We start from the raw sequence: 27,570 nt of genomic DNA, 5'->3' as shown, positions 1-27,570 counted from the left end.
CCACACCGTCTACTCCCCGGCAGCCCCTCATCCTCACCCCCACACCGTCTACTCCCCGGCAGCCCCTCATCCTCACCCCACACCGTCTACTCCCCGGCAGCCCCTCATCCTCACCCCACACCGTCTACTCCCCAGCAGCCCCTCATCCTCACCCCCATACCATCTACTCCCCAGCAGCCCCATCCTCACCCCCACACCATCTACTCCCCAGCAGCCACCAAGCCTTTCCCTCCAGAGTCCAGCCAGAAGCTGAGCCCNGAGTGAGGCTGAGGAGTTAGCCCTACAGCTCTGTCCTCTCCAGCTGGGCTGCAGGGTCCCAAGCCCTGTTTGTCTGAGGGATTAACTGTACCGGTTTCCTAATTGTTCTGCTGTGGCAGGGAGGGCAAGGCAACCTGCTGCCTCCAACATGCAGCACGGGAAGAGGGCAGCACCTGAGGGTGCCCCCTGGCCCGCCCCGCCTCATGGTTGACTCCTCTCCCACCTCTGCTCGGATGCAGCCCGGCCCCATTGGCTCTCAGCCCCCAGGTGGGTAACAGACCGGCTTAGGTCTCACTCACAGACCTCAGTGCTAATCAGTCACCTGCTTGTCCTGGCCTCCTGCCAGGGGCCTGGAAATTCCCATCTCCACTTTTCCTAATTACATGGCCCCAGCTTCAGCCTGGCCACCCTTTCCCAAATGCTCCCTTCTTCTGGTCCTCCCCACCATGCCCAGCCCTGAGCATACCCAGTGAAAGGCAGTCTAGGAGAGGGGTGCTTGAGTGCATGTGAGTGTGTGTGAGCCTGTATGTGTCTGTGTGTGCGTGTGGCTATGTGAGCATGTATGTGAGCCTGTGCCTGTGTGTGTACGTGTGTGACAGCATGTATGTATGTTTGTGAGTGTGAGCATGTGTGAGGCACGTATGTGTGGGTGTGTGAGTATGTGAGCGTGTTGTAAGTGTAAGTGTGTGAACGTGTGTATATGTGAGTGTGTGGATGTGAGCATGTGCCTTTTGAGTATACCACATGTGTGCAAGTGTGTATGTGTGTGTGACTTGTGCTCTCCCGTCTCTGGCCCTCTCAGACCCAGCCTGAGGGTTCCCCTAGGCCCCCTCAGCCTCGTTCTGGTCCCAGCCCCAGCTTTTCCCTTCTCACACCCTGCCACTCCCGTTCCCACCAGTTCTGGAAAATTCTTCCCACTGCTGCGCTTCCCTTGCTCCCGTCATCGAGCAGTTTCTGGCCAAGTTTCCACTTGACGGCAGAGCCAGCAGCATCCTACTTGCTCTCCAACCTGGGATCCTTGTCTGACCCCTGAGGCTGGACCCCCTCCCGAGCCCCCACCTCCTGGACAACACCTCTCTCTCTCCTAAGCCTCTTCCCAGCCCGCCTGTGTCTTTCTGTCTGTGGGACCCTGTGTCCCCAAGGGATGGAGGGAAAGAGGAAGAGGCGAGGAACAAGAGAAGGAAGGAGGCCGGGCTCAGATGGTGTCATTAAGAGATATTAATGCCCCTCATCAAGGGTTATTAATAAACATGATGTGTCACTCGCTCTGCGCACCCTGGCTGAGTGCAGACCCAGCGGGCAGGCCTGACATTCACAGCTGAGTGACCTCCAAGCCCACGGCACAGCCATCAGCCTCAGGAGACTGGCCCTGCCGGGAGACTTCGAGAATGGCCTCCCAGGGTTCCACCGGTGGGTGGAAGAAGCAGCCCCATCCTCACCCCACACCGTCTACTCCCCGGCAGCCCCTCATCCTCACCCCCACACCGTCTACTCCCCGGCAGCCCCTCATCCTCACCCCCACACCGTCTACTCCCCGGCAGCCCCTCATCCTCACCCCACACCGTCTACTCCCCGGCAGCCCCTCATCCTCACCCCACACCGTCTACTCCCCAGCAGCCCCTCATCCTCACCCCCATACCATCTACTCCCCAGCAGCCCCATCCTCACCCCCACACCATCTACTCCCCAGCAGCCACCAAGCCTTTCCCTCCAGAGTCCAGCCAGAAGCTGAGCCCAGTAATGACCCTTCCACTTGGGTGGCGCTGCGGGACTTTAGAATATTCCATTTCCTAATTGCATCTTCACAACAGCTCCGTGAAGAAACCAGGACAGGTATCGTTATCATCGCCACTTTATAGGTATGGAAACTGAGACGCTGTGAAATTAAATGTCTTGCTCAAAGTCATGTAGCTAATTGGTAATGACATTGGACTGAAGCCCAGCCGCCCTGTAGGAGAATGGCTGTGTTAGATGCTGAGTTGCTCATTGACTGAGGCTGCTGTAACTGGATGGCTCCATTTCCCTTGTTCTTGTGGCTGCCAGAAATCAGACCACAAAGCAGGGCAGCAAGCCTTTGCTCTCCAAGGTGGGGGTAGAAGGGCTCCTGTACCTTAGCGGGTAATTTTCTGTAGGGCGGGGATCTGAGTGAGCGAAGTCAGGTAAAGACCCTGGCGACATGCCCACACGCCTCGGGCACTCCATGAGAGGTGGTTCCCCTTTCTTTGCCTGATGACCATGACATAAACATTCAATTATTGGCCCATAAGGAGGCTGGGGCAGGTGGAAAGCTAAATGGCCCATTCTTTTTATTTATTTGCGTTTTTTTTTTTTTTTTTTTTTTTTTTGAGTCTGTGTCTGTCTCTCTCGCTCGAGTTGAGTTGTACTAGCTCAGCTCACTGGAACCTCTGCCTTCCGGATTCAGGTGATTCTTCTGCCTCAACCTCCTACCTCCTGAGTAGCTGGGACTACAGGCACCTGCCACCACACCTGGCTAATTTTTGTATTTTTAATAGAAACGGAGCTTTGCCAAGTTGGCCAAGCTGGTCTCGAACTCCTGAACTTAGATGATCTGCCCATCTTGGCCTTCCAAAGTGCTGCAGTTACAGGCATGAGCCATCGTGCCCGGCCTTTGTTTGCTTTTCAGCTTTGCATTTTCATGCCGTGGTTGGGTACAACATTGGCACCCACAGTGACAACCACAGTGGTATTTAAAATTACATAAGGTATTTGCCATGAATTATGTTTAAGAAGACAAGAACTAGTGTTCTAATAAGATGGCTATCTAAAATAGGTAAGAGAAAAGGAGTCAGGAGCTAAAAGTATAAGATTCGAGATATCAGGGAAATGTTTTTATGAGCAGTACCCATTTCCCGACATGAGTTCAGATAAATGAGGCATCCCGGCAACCTGAGGTGGATATCAAAAGCTACTTTTGTTCTCAGTGTCTAGAAAGGGCAATCTTTAAAGTGACACCAGTGCGTAGTAATCATATTTAGCAACAAACTCCTGATATTTGCTTTCAACTTCATATTTCCTGTCTACTTTTTCAATATTTGAGACAGAGTCTCACTCTGTCACCCAGGCTGGAACACAGCGGTGCAACCTAATAGCTCACTACAGCCTCGAACTCCCAGCTCAAGCGATCCTTGCACCTCTACCTCCCGAGTAGCCAGGACTACAGGAACACACCACCTCATCTGGTTCATTTTTTCATATTTTGTAGAAATAGGGTCTCACTACGCTGCCCAGGCTGGTCTGGAACTCCTGGCCCCAAGCAATCCTCCTGCCTCAGCCTCCCAAACTGCTGGGATTACGGGCATGAGCCACTGCACCCCCAGTCTTACCTACTTCTAGGAACAGGCTTAACAAGACCATATATTGTGTTCTTTACTTCTTTCCTTCTTCTTAACCCCACCCCTGAGCCCCATACAGAGAATGAGTGACCCATGACAGGCAAAGGTCAAAAGGAGGTAGTTCCACACTTTCCCGTGACTCAGCCTGCTCTCTGAGTGTCATACACTGAAAGTAACTTGGGCAAGTTTCCCCAAGCAGGAGGTCCCCAAGGGCAGACAGAGGGGAGTCCCAGCCAGTGCAGGGCCCAGAGGGACCAGGGGCTCAAAGCTGGCATATGTGTGACAAGAAGCTTTGGAACCAAAATGCAAAGAAAGGAAGGATATTCTCAGGACAGTTGTCTGTGTGATAGGATCCAGGGAATACTTTTTCCTTCTAGTGCTTTTCTGTGTCTTACAATTTTTCTACGAGGAGCATGTAGTCCTTTTATGACCTAAAACAAAAAGTTACTGTTTGTAAAAGGGAAGTGTTTGGGCTTAGGAGTCCCAGACATACCTGCTCTAGGTGAGGCCACCGGTGCCAAAATTCAGCACCCTCCCGCTGTGGCCTGCCACGTGAGCGATGTCCCCTAGCTGGGGCCCACCCATATTCTTTCCTGACAGGGAAAGCAGCTTAGCTGGCCAGCTCTGATTGCCCTCCTGGGACACAGTTGCTGATCATTTGGAAAAGAGAAAAAGCCTTGCCTGGGATCTGTGGACCCAGGGTTTAGGTTGCCAAGAGCTTTGATTCTCAGAAATCAGAGGCACTGCCTGCCATTCCAGTCTTAGCCCCAGCCCGCATTTCCAGCCTTATCTTGAGATTCTTGCAGACACACATGCTGATTCTGGCTTCAACAGACAGCCAAGTCATTTGAAATCTCATATCTCACGCACACATTTATGCATTGCTTGGGCAGCTTTCTCAACCTAAGCTGCCCTTCCCCTCCTTTATCTTGTCTATTGGAGAACTGAAAAACTCCTCTACATCCTTCAAGGTCCCAAATCTAGCCTCCTTTCGATAACTTTCTCTAATGGCTACCCCCAAGCAGTTGTCTCTTCCTTCATTTGTGCTCCCCCAGGATGGCCTCTAGGCCTCAATTATTTAGGCCTATAATTGTTATTTGTGATTTGTCTGTTCTATTAGATCAGGGGCTCCTTGATACCATGACCTGTGTCTTAATTATGTTTCTGTCTCCAACACAGGGCCTCTCATTCATTCATCTGTCTACCCATCTCCCCAGCTACCATTCATCAGGGCCAGCTTTGTGCTAGATACTATCACACACACACAGCTGCAAGATGGTGTGACGTTTTTGGCAACCACATGTCTTAGAACAAAGGGCCTGGAGAGCCTGTACATTTCAAGCCTCAGACGATCTGGGCCTTGGGAAATCTCACCTCTTAACCCAGTGTCATGGAGGATGGTGACACTCTGGGTGAAGTTCCTCCCATCCTGGATAAACTCCCTTCTCCAAGAAGCAAATCATTCTCCCTCAACTACATATTGACACGTGGCTTAGGCAGCTTTCTCAGCTTAAGCTGCCCTTCCCTTATCTTGTCCACTGGAGAACTGAAAAGCTCCTACACATCCTTCAAGGCCTCAAAATCTAGCCTGCTTTCAATAACATCCACCCCACTTTGGCATCTGGAGATCCAGAGAAGCAGCCAATTCCAGATTTGAAAGAAAACCAGGAACCAAAACCCAGGAGTCCCATTGCCAGTCTGTGCCAAGATACCAGGATCTGCCATGTACCCATTGGCATCTTTTAAGATGATATTCACCAAGCTATCCCCACTGCCCATGCAGGTGCCAGGAAAAGGCCCATCAGGTCTTTGTTACAAACATTTCTGGAGGGAAACTGGTGCACAAAATAACTGGCCATCGCACACTCTGGAGTCTAGAAGTACTCAGCTTCCAGGAGAGCTCAGATCTGCGCCTCCTTCTTCCACTTCCCACGAGCTTCATTCCACCCACCTCAGTGGCCATCCCTCCTCTCCCCAGCCCTAGGGCAAAAGAGCAGGCTGTAGGGTTAATTGACTGGAAGCCTCTCCCTGGCAGCAGGCAGCAGTCTCTGGAGCTGGGTCTTCTCCAGGCTGGCGTTAGGCAGCCCCTGGGGACCTCAGAGCCTGGGAGTTGTCAGTGCCTTCCGCTCACTTACCCTTTGTTAATTGCAGAATACACAGATTGCTGGGTAGTGCTTTCCAGTCCTTTGCCTTTTCCTGGATCCTTTGCCACTTGGCAGCCTGCAGGCAGCTGTGCAAAACAGCAAGGAGCTTTCTTGTTTGGTGCCAGTGTTGGGGAGCTTGGAATTCTGTTTCCATTTTCCCTTTTTTTCTCATTTCTTCCTCCCCGCCCCCAAGTGCTCTGTTTTGCTAATTCTCCCTCCACTCTCCCTTATCTCCATGACACCTTTCTACACCTCACCTTTCAGGTTAGGGATTGTTCTGATGTGTGTCCTCCCATCCCCACCCTCCCCCATCCCCCCATCACCACCTTCACCTTTCACCCAGAGATCAAAAAGTGAAACTTACCACTCTGATGGGAGTTTGCGCCCAGGCAGGAGAAGATTGAATCTTCCTGTGCAAATGGGAAGATGTGGGTAAAGAGATTAAATCATCTCCCTCGCTGGAGGATATGTGGGACTGACCCTTTGCTCTGAGGGACCTCTAGCCTGAGTCTCTGGGGCCTTCACAAACACCCAGGTGAGTGGGCCGTTGCCTACAGATAATTGAATGAGGAAGCTGGGCTAGCATCCCTGCTGGGACCAGCAGTGAGCCAGACCCCTTCCCCACACGCTGGCCCTCACACACCAAATCCAGCCAAAGAGCCTTTACCTAAGGGGGTCCCCAGGTGAGGGAGGGGTGTCGCTGGACCCTCAAGTCTATGAAAGGCTGCAGAAAATGCAGCTCTCTGTCCCTGTGGGGACACCCAAAGGATAGCGTTTGTTAAGCAGGGATGACTGAAGTTGCAAGGGCTGGACACTGGGCCAGGGCACCCATGGACTAGACCCACTGTGTGCAGAGCATCTCATGGTCACAAAGATGGGTAGATTATAGTCCCTGGCCTTGAGGAGCTGAAGCTTCTGTCGTTTCTCTCCAGTCCAATGGGGCTAAAGATATCTGCCCTTCCCCTGCATGAGATGTTGTGAGATCAGTTGGATGGTTGCCTGGAGGATAAGCGCTGAAAGCCTGTTAAAAATACAAGGTACTAGTGGTGGGGATAGACCCCTGGCTTCCAGAACCACGCTCTTTACCTGACCCAGACGGGACAAGTCTGGGCAGATAAACTGCATCATCCCGGACTGAGAATGGGGTTGCCATTACTCTTAGTTAAGCCACAACGTTCCCTGAGTATCTCGCCTGCCACTTCCAGGCTAGCTTGCCAGAGAAGCGGTGGGCTCTGAGGTGGGAGAGAGCTGGAAAGGAAATGCCCTGTTGTAGGAACCGAGAAGTACCTCCAAAGTGTCTGCAGTGTTCAGCTGCTTCTCTGCAATTAGAATAACTTGCGCCTAGTCCTGTGCCAAGCAGTCATGCACAAACCAGGTACCCTACACTCACACACGTGCACATATACACACGCACATGCACACACGCATGTGCATACACACACACAACTGTGGCCAGCTTCTAGGAAAAAGGAGTGACTACTATTTTTTTTTATTTTTTTAAATTTTTATTTTATTTAAGTTCTGGGGTCCGTGTGCAGGATGTGCAGGTTTCTTACATACATAAACGTGTGCCATGGTGGTTTGCTGTACCTATCTACCCATCACCTAGATATTAAGTCCCACATGCATTAGCTGTCTATCCTGATGCTCTCCTTCCCTCTCCCATCCCTGACCAACCCCAGTGTGTGTCTTGTTCCTCTCCCTGTGTCCATGTGTTCTCCTTGTCCAAAGTGAGAATATGCGATGACTACTATTCTTCTCAGACCCTGAGCATTTGAGGCTCCTTCTAAGGAATTCACCTCCTCCTCCCTTCCCTCACTAGGGGAGTCATGGGTATCTCAGACTCCCCAACACCAGAGGATGCTGATGAGAAAGAATTGCCTTCCCCAGGCCCTCCAGTCCCAGATGCTTAGAAGGGCCCAGAATGTCCTCCAAGGCATCCTACAAATAGCTCGGTGTGCCTGGCGTGCTCTCCTGAGAAACCCACCCTGGGCTTTTCAGCGTTCTTGAGGATGCGAAACTGAACTATGTGTCTGTTGCCTGTAATTTCTATAATTACAGTACACCCTTAAACAATGAGGGGGTATGGGTGCCACCCCCAACAAAGTCAAAAATCCGAGTATAACTTTGGACTCCCCCCAAATTTAACTACTAATAGCCTACTGTTGACTGGAAGCCAATAACGTAAACAATCAATTAACATGTTTTGTATGTTACATGTATTCTATACTCTACTCTTACAATGAAGTAAGCTAGAGAAAAGAAAATGCCATTAAGAAAATCCTAAAGAAGAGAAAATATATTTCCTATTCATGAAGTAGAAATGGATCATCATGAAGATATTCATCCTCATCGTCTTCACATTGAGTGGCCTGAGGAGGAGGAATAGGAGGGGTTGGTCTTGCTTTCTTGGGGTGGCAGAGGCAGAAGAGGTGTCGGAGGTGGAAGGGGAGGTGGGAAAGGCGGGCACACTCAGCGTGACTTTTGTTGAAAAATCCTGTTTACAGGTGGACACAAATCAAACGCATGTTGGTCAAGGGTCAACTATATTTTAGTTTTTTTTAACCTTAGCATTTAAACATGTTCCTTTTGAAAATGTCAGCCTGTCTTAGCTATAGGAAGGGAAAGGAGATGTGGTCTCTGTGCTCAGCCCATCTTAAAGAGGCAAGAGCACATCTGGAGTCCGGGCTGGGGGAGGCAGCAAGGCCACAGTGACGAGGCCCACGGTGTGGGGGAGCTCTTAGCAGACCCTGCAGGTTTTGCCATAAACCTCCCCTCACTGGTCAGTCCTGGAGGAGGTAAAATTTCTACCATAGAATCAACACCTGGTGGGGGCCTTCAGAAACTAAATTCTGAAAGGTGAGAAAGCTCAACTTTCAGCCTCCTTCTGGGTCTCCTTCCAAAGCCTGTCTCTTCTCAGACCAGCAGCCCTGAGCAGTAGTCAAAACTACAGAATTCTCCCTCTTAGCTCCTGAAACTTCCTTGAATCTCATCCATCCCTGGAGAGTTTCAGCTTTCTAGGGTGATCGCAGACTAGAAGTGACATTCTAATCCATGTATGTGACTTGAGACAGGGTCTCACTCTGTCTTCCAGGCTGGAGTGCAGTGGCACCGTCATGGCTCAGGATCAGCTCCCTGGGCTCAGGTGATCCTCCCAGCGCAGTCTTCTAAGTAGCTGAGACCACAGGCATGGGCCATCATGCCCAGCTAATTTTTGCATTTTTTTGTAGAGAGATGAGATTTTGCTATGTTGCCTAGGCTGGTCTTAACTCCTTGGCTCAAGCAATCCGCCCACCTCAGCCTCCCAAAGTGCTGAGATTACAGGTGTGACCCGTTGCACTTGGCCATCATGAAGCTATTTTAGAAGAGCTGTAAATCAGGTGGGAGGTCCCCATTTTCACTGCAGCCCCAGCCCTCCAGAATATCTCCATATTTTAATAATGGTCTTCGGAAAATTATGCCTCCCATAGAAATGATGGAATTGTCACGATGTCACAGAAAGAGCACAGGACAGCACTGAGGTCAAAGGGCATGAGAACTTGAGTCAGCTGATCTCGAAGGACTTGGGGTCTAAACCCTTTGAATGTTTTGGATTTTCCCCCTCTGGAGCCCAACTTTCTTACTTTTTAGAATTTAGTTTTCTAAGCCCCCTAACAGGTGTTGATTCTATGGTAGAAATTGTAGCCCCTCCAGGACTGACCAATGAAGGAAGGTTTATGGCCAAAGGGAGCTTAGGCAATTCTCAAGACAATCCGAGCAAATCACAGCTGCTGACCCCATGCCGTGTGGGGGCCCCTCTGCCATCAAGTCCTCCCCTATTCTTTCTGCCAGTGAGAACCAGCGCCCATCCATGGGATTAGCTCCAGGGGGGACCTGAACAGTCCATTTGCCATCAGTGTCTCAGTCAAGCACAGGGTCTGCTGGGTGGCTAGGAAGGGTCGGTGGCTTGCCTGAGCGAACCCAATGTAAGGATTTGCAGAGTCTTTGCCTACGCTGGCCCCGATTGATCAGAAAAGCTCCCTAGGGTGAAAGGGTGGGGATAGAGAGCCTTCCCAACCCATCAGGGCTCCAGATCAGCCTTTCTACCCGCTCCAGCTCCACACATACCAGCTCCCTGACCTGATGAGCCCTGGCCCCCACCCTTACCCACTTCCCGGCCTCACTCTGGGTGGGATACAAGCCTGGGGGAAATTGAAAAAAAACAGCCAGCTTAGGTTGCTATTGTTTTGTTTAAACAAACCGCTGGCTGGACTGACTTGGAAAGGAGTAAGGGAAGGCTGAGGAGCTCAGGGCAGACTGGGCTGGGCGGGGCTTCCCTGAGCTTAGTCCCAGACCTCTCCATTTTGCTAGGGTGGCAGAAGAGCTCTGTAGGGACAGTGGCTGCTAGGCATCTGTGAAGGCCTTCCCTCCTCTCCTGGAGCAGATGGGTGTCAAGGAGATGGGCTTCCATTCTCAACCCCCTTATCCTTGTCTCAGGCCACAGCCCTTGGTCGCACCCGGGCCTGGATAATGCCAGGCCCAAAATGCTGGGAGTCGGGGGACTATGCTGAATGGGGAGCGAGGCAGAGCTGGAGTGAACACCACCGTACGGGTGGGACTGACATGGAAAGCTACCCAGATTCTCCTGAGCAGAAAACAACAGGATGAGGGAGAATGGAAGGAGGTTCAAGGAAAGAGACCACAGCCAGGCACGGTGGCTCACGCCTATAATCCCAGCACTTTGGGAGACTGAGGCGGGTTGACCACCTGAGGTCAGGAGTTCAAGACCAGCCTGACCAACAGATGAAATCCCATCTCTACTAAAAATACAAAAATTAGCCAGGTGTTGTGGTGGGCACCTATAATCCCAGCTACCAAGGAGGCTGAGGTAGGAGAATCGCTTCAACCCGGGAGGCGGAGGTTGCCGTGAGCTGAGATCATGCCACTGCACTCCAGCCTGGGTGACAGAGCAAGAATCCAAAAATTAAGAAAGGAAGATAGGAAAGAAGCAAGGAGGGAGGGAGGGAGGGAGGAATCTATCTCACCTGCCTCAGGTGAAGAAGAAAAAGAGCAAGGGGCTTGTGGTGGAAAGGTCTATTCTTCCACAGTCTCCTGCCCCTTCTTCCAACCAAATGGGAACTAAGTCTATAGAAACCAGCCTTGGGAGAGGGATATCTGACCAAAAGGCCCCAAGTGTGGACAGTAACAGACAAGCTGCAGTCTGAAGGGAAGGAGATCTAGTGGGTTCTGGACTGGGCGAGTAGGACTTTAGTTCTATAAAAGGTAAACCTCAGGCTAGGGGGTTGGATCTCACCTGCCCCCACATCAACAGGGCCTCCCACCTCTCCCCATCCTCCCAGCATCCCATGAGCCTCTCTTCTAGGCTTGGTGAAAAGGTAGCCAGGGCACAGTTAGGTGTCGGCAGACTCAATTAAGAGCCACGCTAATCACCTTCATTAAGGCTATAAAACCCCACACCTAGGGGCCGCAGGGCTGCCTGGCATGGCCTGGGGGCCCTGAGCCATGGCACAGACCCAGGGGCCCAGCTCCAGTCTCTTTCATCTGAGCATCTCCCAATCCTGCACAAACAGTAATTAGCACCCACCCCCAGGGTCACCTCATTATCCCACAAACACCAAGCAGAAGGGAGGAGGGAGGGAAAGAGAGGAGGGAAACTGAGGCTGTCCCAGTGACCAAAGACACTGCCCCAGGGTTGTGGGCTGAGTTAACTGAAGCTGGGGAGAAGCTGCCGCAGCATCAGGCAGTGTAGCCTCCTCCTGCCTTCCCTTCCCCCACTGGTTGCTCAGAGTCCATTGCCTGATATTCTAAAGGCTCCAAAGGGAGTGGGATCCTCCCTCCAGAGAGGATGGGCTCCTCAGCAAGATCCAGAGAACCGTAGATGGAAGCGCCTCCCTTAGATCTGACCAGACCCTGCAGGTGATGTCCAGCGCCCAGTCTCAGGCACCGAGGGGATTGTGTGACAGCCCTTTGGGAAGTGTCCTACAGGGCCTCTCTAGAGGGAAAGTGTCCATCTGCCTCCAGGCCACCCTCAGCAACACCTGTGTCTGTCCTCTCTCCCTGGATCCCCTGAGATCCCACTCCAAAACCCCACGCACTGCCCTGTCTCCCAAAAGCAGCCATACATCCTCCTCCTCTCCCACCCTCCTCCCTCAGAGAGAGAAGGAACCCCGCAGAGCCCACGTGGCCTGAAGTGCACCCCAGGTGTAACCCACGCCCTGTCTGTCTCTTCTTTCAGGGCGCTGACCTGAAGAAAGGGAAGATTCAGGGCCAGGAGTTATCAGGTGAGTAAGACCCTAGGGACGCCTTCCCCCAGCCGGGGCACCAGTGACAATCACAGAAATGAAAACTTCATGGCACTGCTCTGTCGTATGCTAGCGCCAGCCTGAGAGTTTTCTTGGATGCCCTGATTTCATCTCCACAGCTGCCTTTTATGGTCACTGCCACCAGTGTCCCCATTTTAAAGAAGATAATAGTGAGGCACAGACCATCCTGCGCCGTGTGTACGGCTGGAAAGGAATGCAGCCAGCGTCAGTGCAGGGACCATCTGACTGGAGGCTGCTTGTAAGCCCTGTCCACCCCATCTCCCCTCCAGCTCCCCTCTCTCAGATCCCTGTCCCAGGAGGACGCCCCCAACCTACCTTGAAAGGGATGCTCAGGTTGCGAGCTAGCCTCTGGCACAGGACTGGGCACCAGACCTCACCTTGCAGTTCCAAGAAGCAGCTTGGGCTTGGGCACCAAGCAGGCCTGGCTTCAGATCCCAGCACCACCACTCACTGTTGGCCTGGCTTCACCTCTCAGAGCCTCCAGGAAATGGGAAAGTGGAGGAGACGTCATAAGTGAAGGCTTACAGCCCAGGACCTGGCCCAGAGAAGTGGCCTAGCATGTGTGAACCACTTCCCCTCCTCCCCACGCCTCACTCCTCCGCCTTTAGAGGTTCTGAAGAGGTGATTCTCCAGGAAAGCCCTAGTGAGATGCGTTAGTCTCTGTCTCCCTTGAGGATAAATTCCCCATTGCACAGAACCAGTGAGTTCTCACTTCAAACTTGTCCGCACAGAACCAACGTCACCAGTTTTGGGCAGTGTGGAGTGTGCCCACCGTGGAGTGCATCCCACAGCCCACATGCCCACCCACCTCACCCACACTGACTTGTCCCATCTGCCCTCCATACCCACACACACGAGGAGACTCCCTGGCACCCACTGTGCTCAGAAGTCTTTCTCAGCACTGGCGGTGTTTAGGAAAAAATGCTAGTCAACCTGCATTTACGCACACACTCACAGGCCCTCCAAATCAGCCTCAGGGCGTTTGCACACTGGCTCTTCATGTGTGCACACCCGCCCCGAGTGGAGACCCCAAACACACACGCTCACATGGATCTCTGCACACCCAGCTCTGCTCTCATTCTGAGTTTACACACGTGCGCGCGCACACACACACACACACACACACACACACACATCTGATCTGTGATCCAAAAATGCAGGGAAAGATGAATAGTCAGGAATTCCCCAGCTGTTGGCATGCTGGGGGCCACCAGTGGCCGGAAGTACACAGTGAGAGACTCTTCCAATGGCTCCAAGCAGCAAGTCATACTTTTGTTTAATGATCAGGAGAGGAAAGAAGGGGAGGTGGTCATAAAGGACCCATACTCCCTCCCACCAACATCCTCATTGCAAATGCTTCTTTCCCACCCACCCAGGAGGATTCTTGGCTCCAGCCTGGCTCTCCTGCTTGGAAAGGAAGCTGGAGGGAGGGAAGGGGAGTGGGAAGGGGTGAAGTACTCTGGGAAAGAGGCCCACCTTGAAAGACCCAGGCCAGGCCAGCAGGACCTTGACTCTTTGCATAGACTTAGAGGAAGAATGAAAGATGTGCCCACCCCATGTTTCCCCCAGAAAAAAGAAAGCCCAGCCTCCTTCAGGGAGAGGGAAGGAGTGGGAGAGGGGCCTTCTCCCTGGTGCCGCAAGCGCCCAGCTCCTACAGCTCCCATGATCAAACCTTTGAACCCAGTCCCACCCACCCTCATAACCATTTCCAGATCCTCCAGACGCAGCCAAGAAATTGGCTTCTTTGGGGATTGAGTTCATAAGGAAATGCCGAAAAAATAAATAAAAATCCTCTGCCAAACACACTCACGGAGGAAGATGGGCTTCTCTTGAGGCAGGAAGTCCATCAGGATAGACTAAAGCAAAAACAGGACAATGCCCACACCCACTAGCCCATAAAGGCCTGGGAGCCACGCCAGCACCCGAGGCCTTCAAGCCAGCTCAGGGTGTTTCCTCTCAGACCACCTTCCCCCCACTGTCACCCTCACCAATACATGTACTTCTTAAATGAAGACACTGAAGGTGAGATCCCATCAAATACAAATCCTAATGGTTTGCACAGGTGAGCTTTGATCTGGGACCCCAGGGAGGTCAGTAGGACCATGGGAAGGGAGAGAGCTCTGCACTGGGTATTGTGGGATGTGATGCCCACCTCTCTCCTTCTTCTGCCTGTAGCCTACCAGCCTCCCTCCCCACCAGCACACAGTGGCTTCCATCGCTACCAGTTCTTCGTCTACCTTCAGGAAGGAAAAGTCATCTCTCTCCTTCCCAAGGAAAACAAAACTCGAGGTAAGACCTTCTGATCCTTCCAGCCACCACCAGGGTGAATTCTGGGGTGGAACTTATGCTTCATGCATTTATGGGGAAATTGGGACCTTGACCCCCATTCATGAGCCTTGGGAACTGGGGTCAAAGGCTGGTGTTTCTTGGGAGCCAATTGGAATGAGTGCCCTAAACATGCTGGCATCAGATGTGGTCTCCCTTGAGAAGTAAGTCCTGCAGACCAATGTGGAGGCTCTAGCTGGGTGGGTTGGTATGTAAGGCAGAGTCTCAAAGGTGGTGACTGGAGCCAGGGAGAAGAGTACCCTGAAACTTTGCATGGCATGTACAGGCAGCTGCCCCAGAACTTTGGCAAGTCATTGTACTCTGTAATTGAGTCTGATCTGGGCAAGAGGGCCCTGGAATGCCACCCTGCCGGTCTATCCTCACAGTTTGCTAATTATTGGGTCGGCTATGCCATCTCAGTGATGGGGTGCAGATGTCCCCCACCATCCCCCCTCCACTAGCTTCTCTGAGTAGCCCTCCTTGGCCTCTGGAGCAGACCAACTCCTGTAGCCTCCTAATGGCAAATCCCGCCTACCTGGCCTCGGTCCTCCCACCACCAGCGCCAGGGAGCAGGAGCCGTGGCTACTTGGTCCCTGCAACATGCGCAGTGACTCACCTGAACCCGTGTGAGCCGTGCCCCCGACTCCCCCACCCGCCATCTGAGCCTTAGACTTCTCTTCCAGCAAACGGGAAATAAAGCCACCCCTATGCACTATATCACCTCTCCAATGTTAGGAAAAGGAGGACAATAGAGGCTGCACAAATGCCATCTGAGAGTGCAAGGAGCACGTCCCCCGGGCTGGCAGGAAGGCGAGTGGGTAGGTGGGTGTCGTCAGCCGTTTCCTCTCACCCAGTGACCTTGGCCAAACATCCACCCACTGGGAAGCCGGCACAGGTATTGCTACAGCCAGGATGCCCGAGGCCCCAGAGGAGAGGAACACGGAGCTTAGAAAGGCACAGGTTGAGCGACGGGGCCCTTCAGATGTGCCAAGCAGGGCCCACCAATCACAGAAGGCTCTAGGTCACCCTGGCAGGGGAGTTGGTGCAAACTTTCCACAGGTGAACCTTCCCCAGGTGCCCTCAGTGCCTTGCCAATCTGCAAATCTGTTTAAACGGCTTTGCCAAAGACACACTTTTAAGTTTAGATGCAGAGAGAAGGAAACAAAATATGTATCTTGCCCAGACCAAGAAAAAATGTCTCTGGCACCCTGGGTACTGGTCTACTGGTCTATGCCTCAGCCTCTGACATTCCCCCACCCGTGGGGTTCTCATAAAATGAGGCAATGCCTCTGAGCCCCACTGTAAGACTCCGGGGTCACCATGCCTATGCCCAGGACTGCAGCCTCTCGCGGGGGCAAGTGCTTTCTGAAGACAGGATGGAGAGAAGGACAGGGCATCAGGAGATGCCATGAGGAGGGACGGAAAGGGTAGAAGAGAGCTGCAGATGCAAAGATGCTTCCCTACTCTGCACACTGGGGGATCCTGAGGCTTGACCGCCGCCTGTCCTCCAGAAAACACAGTGGCCTGAGGGACGAGCCAAAGCCTGACCCACCCTCCCAGGATGTTGATGATCAAGCAAGGAAGGAGAAAGGCATGCGCTGGGCCTGAAACCCATTGTTTAGTCTTGTATACTTCTCCACCCAACGCCTTGACCCACCGTTCATCCATGGGGAACTTAGGAACTGGACTTGCATCTGGATGGAGTTGAAAATGGCCCTCCCAGAAGAAAGCCCCAGCCACGGTCCCAATCCTGCCACGTGATGCCTTCCATGTGCCCAGCACTGTGCTGGGAACTTCAGAGAAGACACAGTCAAGGGCACCAGGAATTTTCCCTGCCCTCAAGCGGCTTACAGTCTACTTTGGAAACAATTAAACAACAATGCAGAGCAGGTTGTAATTAAACACTTAATTGCGTGATTCTAACTGTAAAGACAGTTGGAGATCTGTGGACGCAGGGACAGAGCTCTTCCCTTCCTGTCATCTTCTTCCCTCCAGAACACTGTACCCTCTCCGGCCGGAGAGGGTACAAAGGTGTTTTATTATAGAGTGAGGTAATCTGGACTCTCCTCTCTCTAGCTAGTGATTTCTCTTTGAGGTCAATCAATGAACCTCGCTAGGCCTCGGTTTCCTCATCTAGAAAATGAGGGGTTGGCTCCAAGTGTTCTACAAATTTCTACGGCCCCGAGGCCACAGGGAGGAGGTTGGAGCAGGGCTGGGCCCTAGAGAAGGAGGAGATCTGAATCCCTGAGTAAAGGAAGAGGAGCTCTGGGCTGGAGAAACCACGGATGCAGATTATTTTTTAAGTGAGAAAATGGAGGGGAAGGAAGGAGAAAAAGAGGGTTCTCAAAAGTCTGGCAGAGGAGTGGCTTTTTTGGGTTAACTCCGGGAAGTCATTAGAGATTATTCACCAGAGAAGCAACACTCAGAAGTCACTCTTTGGAGATGATGAACTTGGAGGGGCAGGCAGAAGTGACCCGAACGAGAGAGGACAGGACACCACCAGAGGAGTCGAGACATGAGGCAGTGAGGTGTGGATGAACCTGGGGCAATCGCAAAAGCAGAAACCCCAGGTCCTTGCACAACATTGAAACGCTGAGGGCCTGGTGCTCTCTGAAGCACCTGGACAGTGCCTGGGGACTCATGGAGCCCAGGGCTGGACTGGTGCTCAGAAGGCCAGAGCTTGGGGTCCTGCCAGTGAACACAGGCCCCAGGACTTGCCTTGATCTAGATTTCTCTCCATGGGAGGGAGTCCGTGGAGGAAGCGGGGTGTCAGGGGTTGGGGAAGCAGTGTGGTTTAACCAGCTGCTTGTGTCCCCTGCGTGAACAGGCAGGAACAGCTTCTACAGACTCGAGGGGAAAAGTCACCCTACAGAAGCCAGGTAGAGGAGCAGCTATGGCAGACGGGCCACCGAACCCCATCCTGTTCAGGCCTCTTCCCTCCCTGGATCTTGCGGGTGAATGACAGGCTTAGGGTGGAGAAGGGGGCTTGCGGTGATTCTAATAGAGCCGGCCATGACTATGTAGACAGGTGCGGGGATGGTATTGTTCAGAATTCTCCCCAGGATTCCACAGGACAATGTACATGTGGTCAGCAAAGGAGGAGATCTTGAAGTCCCAACTCTGACTGTGTGACCTTGGCCGAGCGACCTCCCATCCCTGGGCCTCGGTGTCGACCTCATCAAGATAAGGGATTGGACTAGCTGATCTGCAATTGAATGACCTGAAATTGATTTGCTCCCAGCTTCCCCAGCTCTCCTCACCTCCCTGTTCTGCCCGATAAATGGGACCAGCTGATGAGTCTCGACTCTTGCCGTCCAGCCCCGACATTTCCTAATAGAAGTCTTCCATCAGATACCAGGAGGTCAGGAACACAGCAAGAGCCCTGGAGGGGCTAAGAGCTACCCGCTTCTAGCTGATGAAACCCTGCCCTGCCACCCCTCCTCCTACCGTTCACACCTCCTTCCGCTCTGGCCACTTTCTGAACCACGCTTGGCATAACTCAGTAATGCCCTCTGCATTCACTCAGCCAATGCCAGATGCCTAGTTTGTGCAAGGCGCTGTTTCAGGTGCTGTGAGAAGTCACCATGTGATGGTGTCCCTGCTGTCATGCATGTGTGAAGTCACCCTGGTGTAGCTCTGTGGATAGGTGGTGCTCGCTGAGTCAGGGGAGATATTCAAACAGCACGAGCATAACTGGTCCCCAGTGCAGGAGGAGCAGGGAGACCCCTGAAACCTAAATAGTCTTAAGTGGTGGCTCTGACAAGGGCTGTCTGGCCTGACATCACAGGGCAGCTGTGCGACACTTGTCCCAAAGGCCACACTTTGCCTTTCCAGATTTGCAGGCGGCATTATCTCAGGCCTGTGATACGCTGGGCCTTCTCCCTCTGATTCCAAGTGAACTCCCCTCTGAGGGGGACATCTTCCCTCCCAGGTAGCTTTCATTTGCACCCCGTACAGTTGCCCCTCCGTGTGGGATACTGCCAGAACACCCCTGAACCACTTCTTTGCTCACGTCCTGCCCACCACTGCCCACCTGGGCACCTCACTCTCCCCTTCCCAAACCTGCAATGCTTTGTCCACCTTCCAAGCACCAGTCCCGGCCGCTGGCCCTCCACCATGCCGTCTAGAACAACCCGACAGGGCTGTTCCGCTAAGCCAGGCCTTCCCCACCTGCTGTTGGCTTCTCTAGTCTCTATTGTCTTCTCCACTCACACAGCGTTTGTTGTGCCTCCCCAGACGTTGGCTTTGATCTCTTTTGTGTTCCTAAATCACTTTCCGCTTGCAGCGGGTGGCCCTCCCTTCCACCATGAGACTATGAGTATTCCTTGAGAGAAGTCCTCACCTCAGTCTTCCTTCCCTTCTCCCACCTCCCTGTGCCCAGCCCACTGTGGGCTTCCTGTCAATTAGTGTGTCTGTGTGTGGGACACACCCACGTATGCACATCCACAAGCCATTCACACACATGGTTCTGCGCGTTCTCACATCCCCATGTTTACAAACACGGGTCAGCTCCCCTCAGCACCGGAGAAGGCTGCCACCCCTGTGAGCACCGTGCCCACAAGTGACAGTCTCTGCACTGATCCACATCCTCCCTGTGGCAACCCAGGGCAGATGGGGCTCCCTATCCACCAGCCTCTCCACCAGCCGCCCTTCCCCTCCCTGGCCTTCCTCTTGCCAATGATGTCAAGGGGGCAGGACAGTGGCCATTCCACCTACCCCAGGACAAATGAGGAAAGCGAAGCCTGGAACAGTGAGTGGCATGATTGACCGAGGGCACCCACAGTTAACAGCCATTCCTGACTTCCCAGGAAGGGCTCTTTGCACCTGCCACCACCTTGCCTACATCCCTGCTCTCCTGACCCAGACCACTAGACGTATGGGCTCCAGCGGGGGTACAGACAGGGCACAATTGCATCCTGCTGTCCCGGGCCTCCTTGGCCAGCAGCAGCTGCCCAGAATGGGCCATGCACACGCCCTTTCCCTGGCTGTGGCCGAGCCTCAGACTCCTGGGGACCTGTGGTCTGTGCCACACCACACCTCAGCCACCTCACCCAGAGGTGTCACAAGCCAGTCTCACACTCCTCTTGCAAGCTAGCAGGGGAAATCCCCTCTCTGCCCCACCAGAGGACATGCCACCTCTTGCTCCAGAAGCCACTCCAAGGCCAAGAGCCAAGGATGGTGCCAACGGGCTGGGAACTAACGGGCAAGAGAGGCTCAGGTCACCACCTCCTGGGCAGCCTCGGGGGCCTTCAGAGGGGACACTTTCTCACTGCAAAACAGGAGTCCTGGGCCAGGCAGCCACAAGCCTGGCCAGCACCACAGCCACCCAAATTCAGCAGCTCAGAGGTGGAGCCACCCACCCACGGGGGTCAGAGAGGAGAGACGGGCAGGGACTTGCCACGCAGGGGCTGAAGTCTTGCTCGTGGCATCTGAAGGCCTGCAGGGCTCGGTGGGTGAGAATGAAGGGTATCCTGGAGCCAAGAGCAGCAAAGCCCCATGCAGCTTCAAGGATAGGAGGTATTGCCGCAGAGGGATGAGGCTAGGGGGAAATCCGCCAGCGTGGTAGCAGAGCACAGCAACACATCGTGTCAGGAAGCATGGAGGGAAGAGGCCTGAGAGGAAAGGGGCCCCTGCCTGGAGAGAAGCCCCCGCCCTCAGACTGCCTCCCACCAGCGCACACACAGACAGACACAAACACAGCCCACCCCCGTGACCTCCCGTGGTGGTTCACCTGGCCCAGCCCCAGCATCCCCCAGGGTCCAGCCCCAATCACTGTGTGGGCTTGTGGCAGGAGGCGCTCCTCCTCGGAAGGCCCCACCCACCTGGCCAAGCGGGTAGAACTGGGGGCCTGGTAGCCGCCCAGCTGGGGCCATCCCCGGCAACACTCAGACAGGCGCCCAGGCTGGGAACCGCCGGAAATCTCCTTGGGCCCCAGGCAGATCCCCTCAAGAAGCAGGTCCCAGTCCAGCCAGATGCCAGCCATCTCGAGCAACACTGAACACATCGTGGGGAAACCACAGAGAAGCCCCCAGATGCTACCCAAAACCCCAGTCAACTGTCACCACTACCAAATATTGGAATTTATCACTGGGGGCTAAACTGGCAGTTTGGAGTCTCCCATCCTCCTGATCCCTTTCCTGCCCCACCCCCAGCTGCAGAAGGGAGAAGGAGGCCTAGGGAATGCACTGGCTGGATAATGAGAACCAGCTTCCCCTCTTCAGCCCTCCTCGGTCCTCTCTCCAGAGGAGATGCAGGTCACCCCTCAGCGTCCCCGAACTCCCCTGGCATCCCCATCCTCTCCTGCCAAAGTCAAAGTGCCCCCCACTACCCCAAAGTACCCCCCATTACCCCAAAGTGCCCCCCACTACCCCAAAGCCTCTGGAGCCGGCAGGACCAGCCACTCAGCAAATCTCCTCCCAGAGTAATTGGATGTGATGGAACGAGGCTTTTTAGGTCCTGAGTGGAAGTCTCTGGATGTCATTTAATGGCACAAAAAATAAAAGGCTCAGGCCTCCCGCCTACCACCGCCAGGACATCATTAATCTCGGCAGAAAGGTATCAGCGCTTCTATCAATGCGGCCAGTCCCGCGACGAGCCAGACAAATTACAGACCTGAGCTGGGCTCTCTGCGGGGCAGTTATTAGGCTGGAGTTGGGTTTTTGCTTTTTTCTTCAGGGCCACCGTCCCCCAGCAAGAAGCAGTGGTGCCCTTGGGTAAGGGTAGAGGCAGGGAGGCTGGGGAAGAGGGTGCTCGCCTTGGGTAGATATGGGCCACCAGCTGAAGGGACAGGGCTGTTCCAAGCCGGATCCAGTGGCCCCTGTCCTTGCCGAGACTGCCTTGGGACAAGAGGCTGCTACAGCTCCAGCCTCAAGGACTCAGCAACCCACTCCCTGTTCTCCAGCTCACCAGAATAGGGGCCCATGGGATAATGGAGCTGGGGTGGGGGGACAGCTCCCTCTCTCAGCCTCCCTACCCCACTTCCCAGGCTAAGAGGGAAATACATTAGCACCCACTGCGGACCAAGTGACAGGTCAGTCCCTTGGCTACAGTACGGTCACCCAGGAAGTGTTATCCTCTACTGCTGGGAAGTCTTAAGAGTGGGCCTGGCCAGGTGCAGTGGCTCATACCTGTAATCCCAGCACTTTGGGAATCCCAGACAGGAGGATCACTTGGTCAGGAGTTCAAGACCAACCTGGGCAACACAGGGAGGCCTTGTCTCTACAAATATATTTTTTTAATTAGCCAGGTGCAGTAGCACAAAACTGTGGTTCCAGCTACTCAGGAGGCTGAGGCGAGAGAATCAATCACCTGAGCCTGGGAGGTCAAGGCTGTAGTGAGCAGTGGTCATGCCACTGCACCCCAGCCTGGGCAAAATAACAAGACCCTGTCCCCAAATTAGAAAAGAAGGGGTCTACTGAAGGGAAGCCAGGGGTGTCACTCGGGCTGGAGACCTTTTCTGCCAGGGACCCAGACTACAAAGTTCTACTGCTGGCCAAAGCCCCCCTTCGAAGAACCAGATTGTGATTAGTTCAGTATGACTTGTATTACATTAGACACTCACCGAGGGCAGGAGGTGAAATAAGGCAGCTCCACTGACCCTATGCCTGGCAACAGACCGGGGGATGGCTGCCAGTGCTAAAGGGGTCCTGAACCTGGGGTCTGACCTCACCTAAGAGCTTGCACTTCTAGCAAGGGAGCAGACCTCCCCGTTCTACCAATTCCTGCAAGGGGGTTGGGGTTGGCTGGACTCGGCGGGGCACCTCTCAGTTCCTCAGATGCATGCTTAGCCCTAACAAGCCCAATGGAGCCATCCAGATGCATGAGACAAACCGCTCCCAAACAGCAGAAAGCCAGCCCAGGGATGGGGGAAGCTAGGGGTAGAGAGAGTGACTGTGAAGACCTGTCCCAGGGCCGTTGCCAAACATTCCTGCCATCATCACAGTTCCTAGGACTAAAACTCTGAGGAGGAGCCCCTTCCCCAGCTGCTGAAGACAGGGGACATCATTCCCCGCTGGAGTCTAGTAGGAGGCCAGGCACACAGTTGTGGCCTAGACACCCCGGTGGCTTTAGATAAGGTTATCCGGCTCCCCGCTTGGCCCCGTCTGGAACATCACTGGTATCTGACATCTCTTGCTGCTAACATCTTTCCTATCAGGACCGACCAGCAAGTGGGAGAATGGGCTGTACGCAGGGCCACTGGGTCTGGCTATGCAGGTTGAGGATGGCACCCCCTACGGCTGTGCAGGGATCAACGCGTACATCTCATGTGGCAGCCCTGTCCTGAGATGCCCAGGCCTCTGTGTCCCAGCCACAGGGCAGTTGGCTCGTGAAACAGGCATCAGACAGCTTCCTCTTCCCTCCTCCCTTTAGCCAAGGCCTGCCACCACAGAGGCCTCTGTAGTGCCCGCACTGCCCCTGCCCTCATCCCAGGAAAAGCCTGGCCTGGGTGCATCCAGACAGCTGCTGTCTGAAGAGACAGCAGCACTGCCCTCTTCCTGCCTGGCCTCGGACGCTCTGCCTCTCAGGGACAGCGGTGCCGTTCAGGAAGGGGCTTTCCTCTGAGCCGTGACCACGGAAGCCGCAGCTTCCTAGCTCCCCAGCTCTCCCCACACACCCCAAAGGCCTGACTCACCCCCTCTGCCTTCTAGAACTTGCCCTCTGTGGCAGGAAACGGGGGGTGTAAGGAGTCGCAGCCGAGTCAGGATAGGAGGCAGCGGGAGGTTGGGTTTCAGGAGCTGCCCGGGGAGTCCGAGAATCACAGGGCTGTCGACTTGGGGCTGGAAAGAAGCCACGAGGCCCCCAGGGCACCGCAGGCTCAGAGGCTTCCAAACTAGCGAGAGGAGCCAGCCCTTGCTCTGGACTCAGGGGATTTCTTCCCCGAAGCTTGCCCTAGCCTCGTGAGGGTTTCAGCTTCCTTCCTGCCATGCAGGTTCCTTTCTGCATTATGGTGGGGAAGGCCCCTGGTCCCAGTTCCTGCCACACACCAGTTCACCCATAAGTTCTTATTACCCTGGCAAGCATGCACACACACACACCAGCATATGTACATATGCACACACGTGTGTGCACACACTCTTTTCCAGGATCATAATACCAAAATCCCTTTCCTCTCCTGGGGTGCAGAGGCTCACACACAGACCCTCTGAAAGGACACTCGTCACCTGACAACGAGCCTCCTAGGAGAACCCGGCTGCAGTCAATACACCTCCAGTGGGAGGGGCTTTCTCAGCATCTTGGCCACCCTTTCTCCAAAAGAATTCCTGGAGCCCCTTGTTTTCCAGCCCCTCTGAGCCCCATCTAAGCATGCAGCCACTGTGTCAGACAGGATTTGAGAGAGCCTGCAAAGGCCTTTCCTCCCTCCCTACCCCTATGAAGCTTCCTTGCCAGTACCCATCTGTACCTCAGTCATCCCATCTGTGATCTGGGGATGGGAACAGTCCTCCCTTTTTAGGATTGGTGTGAGGATTAAGTGATTTACGAGTCAAGCTCTTAGAGCAGTATCAGCACATAAGAAGCACGGAAATTGAGGTGTTATTGCTATTATTATTATTTGCATTATTGTTATTGTTATTTTGGGTTTTGGATTAAAAATTATCCTCTCCTTAAGAACATATTTGCAATGCCAGCAGCCTCTGGGAGAAAAGGATGCTTCAGTGGGCTTGATATCTTCATTGCTATGAAAAGGGTGGCGGGTGCTAGCCGATAAGACAGGTAGGTGGGAGGGTTGGTGGCCCGTGTGTCTCAGGTGAGGCTCTGAGAGGAAATCTAGGATGCCAGCCCCCTGCCCTATTCTGTTGTGGTATCGGAGATGACTGGTCTCCATTAATCCACTTAATATCCACACTGCCTCGCTCTGCTCTGGACAGGGTCTTCCCCAAGCACCCTCTCTGCCCAGGGAGGCTGCTGGATTCAGCAAAAAAACAAAACAACAAAAAAGTAGGATTTGAAATAAAATTCAGTAAAATTTGAATTCCAGATAAACAATGAAAAGAAAAAATCCGTACAAGTATGCTCCGTGCAGAATGTGGGACACGCTCACAGCAACAAACGATTTGCTGTTTATCTGAGATTCAAATTGAACTACATCCTGCCTTTTCCTGGCAAGCATCTGCCCAGGGTGCCTGACACCCAGGGTTTGGAAAACAGGAATGTGGGAATGTGCCTCTGACCACTTCCCTCAGCCTCACTCCACACCCCGGGCTGTGCCCTCCGCACCTTGCCACAAGGCCTGTTCACACTCGCTCCAGGGAGATGTACCTCGTGCCCCCCTGTACACACTTGTGCTTTCTCCCCCTGAAAAGGAGCCCCTCTGACCTGGGCACTGTCTGGGTTTCTGCAGGCCCAGCTCTGCCACCAGGGTCCAGGTTCTGCTCCTCTGCCTTTGCCACGGGGAAGGCACTCTGGTGCATGCCATGTCCTGGGACAGAGAGGAGGAGGTGGTTGGGGTTTGAGGGAGAAGATTGAAAGAACAGCACAGATACTTCCGCCAATCTCAGCCCCAGCAGCAGGGGTGAGCAGGTGTGAAGGAAGGCAGCAGTAAAGCCTCCATCTTGGGGTCAGGAGAGCATGCAGGGAGAGGGTGTGAGTGGAGGAAGTGGGCAGCCCGCGTGATTGGGCTTCCTTTCTGCCCAGGAGTGAGAACGCAGAGTTTTGCGAAACAGAGGTGCTGGGGAAGGGAACTCAGGCATCCTTGACTCGGTCTGGGCTCAGTCCCCACCGTTCTCTGGGGAGCAGGCAGCTTTGCTGCTGTTCAGAGGCTCTGCTGACATGCAGGGGCTGCCTCTGTGGCAGGAGCCAGAAGCTCCCCCAGCCACTATGCCACATGGCCATCATGTCACCTGCTGCCTCTCCTCCCCTAAACCGGTCTCCCTCTCAGGCCGCTGCCAGCTTTCGAGTCCGTGACTCCCTCTCCCTGCCTCCCTGTGGTCTGTTTGTCCTTCCAGGCTCTTGGAAAATGGACAGATTTCTGAACCGCTTCCGCCTGGGTGAACCTGAAGCAAGCAGCCAGTTCATGACCCAGAACTACCAGGACTCGTCAACCCTCCAGGCTCCCAGAGGAGGGGCCAGCGAGCCTAAGCACAAACGCAAGCGGGGGTAGCTGCCTGCTAAACGGCACGCTTCGCTGTCCAGGTGCGTGTCACACTGCCCACCACCGACAGTGTGGGTACGGAAACCCTTCTCTTCCAAATTAAAAAAAAATCATCCAGGGCTTGGTGCTTTGCTTCCTAACTTGTGTTCCTTTGAAACCAACAAGAGGAAGAAACAGCCAATATCCAGCACTGGGGACTGAGGTTTTTCTGTAAATGCAAGTGGTTGGGTGGGAAGTGGGGGTAATAGACAGGCAGGACATAGTGATCCCGATGCCCAAACTGTCACTGAGTCACTGTGGGAACTCAGGGAAACCTCTTACCCTCTCCAAAGTTCTGCTCCCTTGGCTGTGACACGGAGGTAGGAAGAAGTGGGAGAGGGTGGTTGGTTAATCACCATGGCCTTTCCAGCTCTGACGTTCGACAACATTCATTCATAGAATATTGTTGCATGTAGGATGCACCTGGCCTTCCTCCAGGCACTGGGGATGCATGCCTCATCCACATGCATGGGTAGGCAGGGCAGACACAGCATGGTGCTCACCTCATGGAGCTTCCAGTCCAGCAGGGGAAGCAAATATCCCCAACACATGATAAATTGTAGTAAGTACAATGAGGGTGCAAAGGGGGCCTGATTTCTGATGGAGAGGAAGGGCTGAAGACTCAGGCAGAGCCCTGATGTTTAACTTCAGGCTGAAAAGTGGGCGAGGGGTTACCAGGTGAGTGGAGACAGGAATAGAGAACATTCCAAAGCTCCTCCGAGCCCCTGTGGCTGGCACAGGCATGCATGGTACCTTCCAGGAAATGAAAGGCCTGCTGAAAAGTATGCAAGGGCGAGAACAGCATGACAGGTGGGCAAAAGGCAGGCCATGCCAGGCCTTGTTGCCGAGTTAAAGCTCTGAATTGTATTCTAAAAGCAATGGGAAATCATTAAATGATTTCCCATTTAATGATTCCCATAGGTAGATTGGACCACACGTGGTGGCTCATGACTATAATCCTGGTGCTTATGGAGGCCAAGGCCAGAGGATCACTTGAAGCCAAGAGTTCAAGACCAGCCTGGGCAGCATAGGGAGATCCCGTTTCTACAAAAATAAGAATAAAAAATTAGCCAGATATGATGGTGATGCCTATAGCCCCAGCTACTCAGGAGGCTGGCGCAGGAGAATCACCTGGGCCCAGGAGTTTCAGACTGCAGCGATCTCTGCACTCCAGCCTGGGCAACCAGGCAAGGCCTCATCTCTAAACAATTAATAAAAATAGATTGGAGGGACAGATGGCATAATCAGATGTATGCTTTTTAAAAGCTGTGAATTAACTCCTTGGTATCTGCAAAGAACGAACTTTCGGCATCTAACTTGCCTGGACTTTCTCTGCAGGCCTCTTGACTTCCCCACCCAAGGACCCGTGGGAGACCCCTCTCTGCTACAGTCTCATTCCCAGCCTAAAGTTCGGGAGGCCTCTCGCCTCCCCACCACCACTCCAGTCCTCTCAGCACCCCCCAACACCCCCTTTAGTTTGGTTTCCCTCCAAGAGTTAATAACTGGGGGCACTCCTTGGCTAGCATGTAGCGATGTTGGTAATTCATGTGTGCAGAGTGCTTGGAGGTCCCCAGATGAAAAGAGCAGGCTTCGTCTGGGTACAGGGTTATTACCATCTCAGAGTCCTGCCTCTCGTTAGCTGGAAGGCAGAGGGCCCTAGATAACCCCTCCTTGGCCCAGCTGAGCACGCTTTTGACTAGTGGAACAATTTTAGTGGTGGGGATCTGAAGAATACCATGGGGCTGGAGGTTGAGTTTGTAAATGAGAGAATTGAATCATGCCCCTTCATTAATAGATTCAGCTCTCTGCCCAGGAAATGGGCACCAAATTTTGGTGCTCCAGAGGGCATTTAATGCTAGCCCAAGGCAAAAGGAATCCTGGACAGTAGAAATTGTGGAGCCTCCCCACTTCCTTCTACCCCATCAGGCAAGCCTGCAAACAGACCTAAAATAAGAAGCAAAGGGAAGTATCCATCTGCAGTGCCATGGAAGGCAGCCCCACAAGGTACTTTCTGGGTCCCCTGCTCCCTGAGACCTTCC

The 27,570-nt window shown here is 53.6% G+C and overlaps 1 protein-coding gene across 3 annotated transcripts in view; it reads left to right on the top strand.

Annotated features, from left to right (window-relative positions):
* PEBP4 (phosphatidylethanolamine binding protein 4) overlaps nucleotides 1–25,612 on the top strand; it is a 276,754-nt gene extending 251,142 nt beyond the window's left edge. For all 3 annotated transcript variants that reach the window (XM_037746123.1, XM_037746122.1, XM_017549727.2), the window contains exons 5-7: nucleotides 11,991–12,036; nucleotides 14,254–14,367; nucleotides 25,347–25,612. In XM_037746123.1, coding sequence (XP_037602051.1) covers nucleotides 11,991–12,036; nucleotides 14,254–14,367; nucleotides 25,347–25,501 — 315 coding nt within the window. In that variant the 3' untranslated portion in view covers nucleotides 25,502–25,612. The remainder of the gene's footprint in view (nucleotides 1–11,990; nucleotides 12,037–14,253; nucleotides 14,368–25,346) is intronic.
* The last annotated feature ends 1,958 nt before the right edge of the window (nucleotides 25,613–27,570 follow it).

The sequence above is a fragment of the Cebus imitator genome, unplaced genomic scaffold (genome assembly GCF_001604975.1).
Source record: "Cebus imitator isolate Cc_AM_T3 unplaced genomic scaffold, Cebus_imitator-1.0 Scaffold221, whole genome shotgun sequence".
NCBI classification, from domain to species: Eukaryota; Metazoa; Chordata; class Mammalia; order Primates; family Cebidae; genus Cebus; species Cebus imitator.
This window is presented reverse-complemented; position numbering and strand designations above follow the sequence as displayed.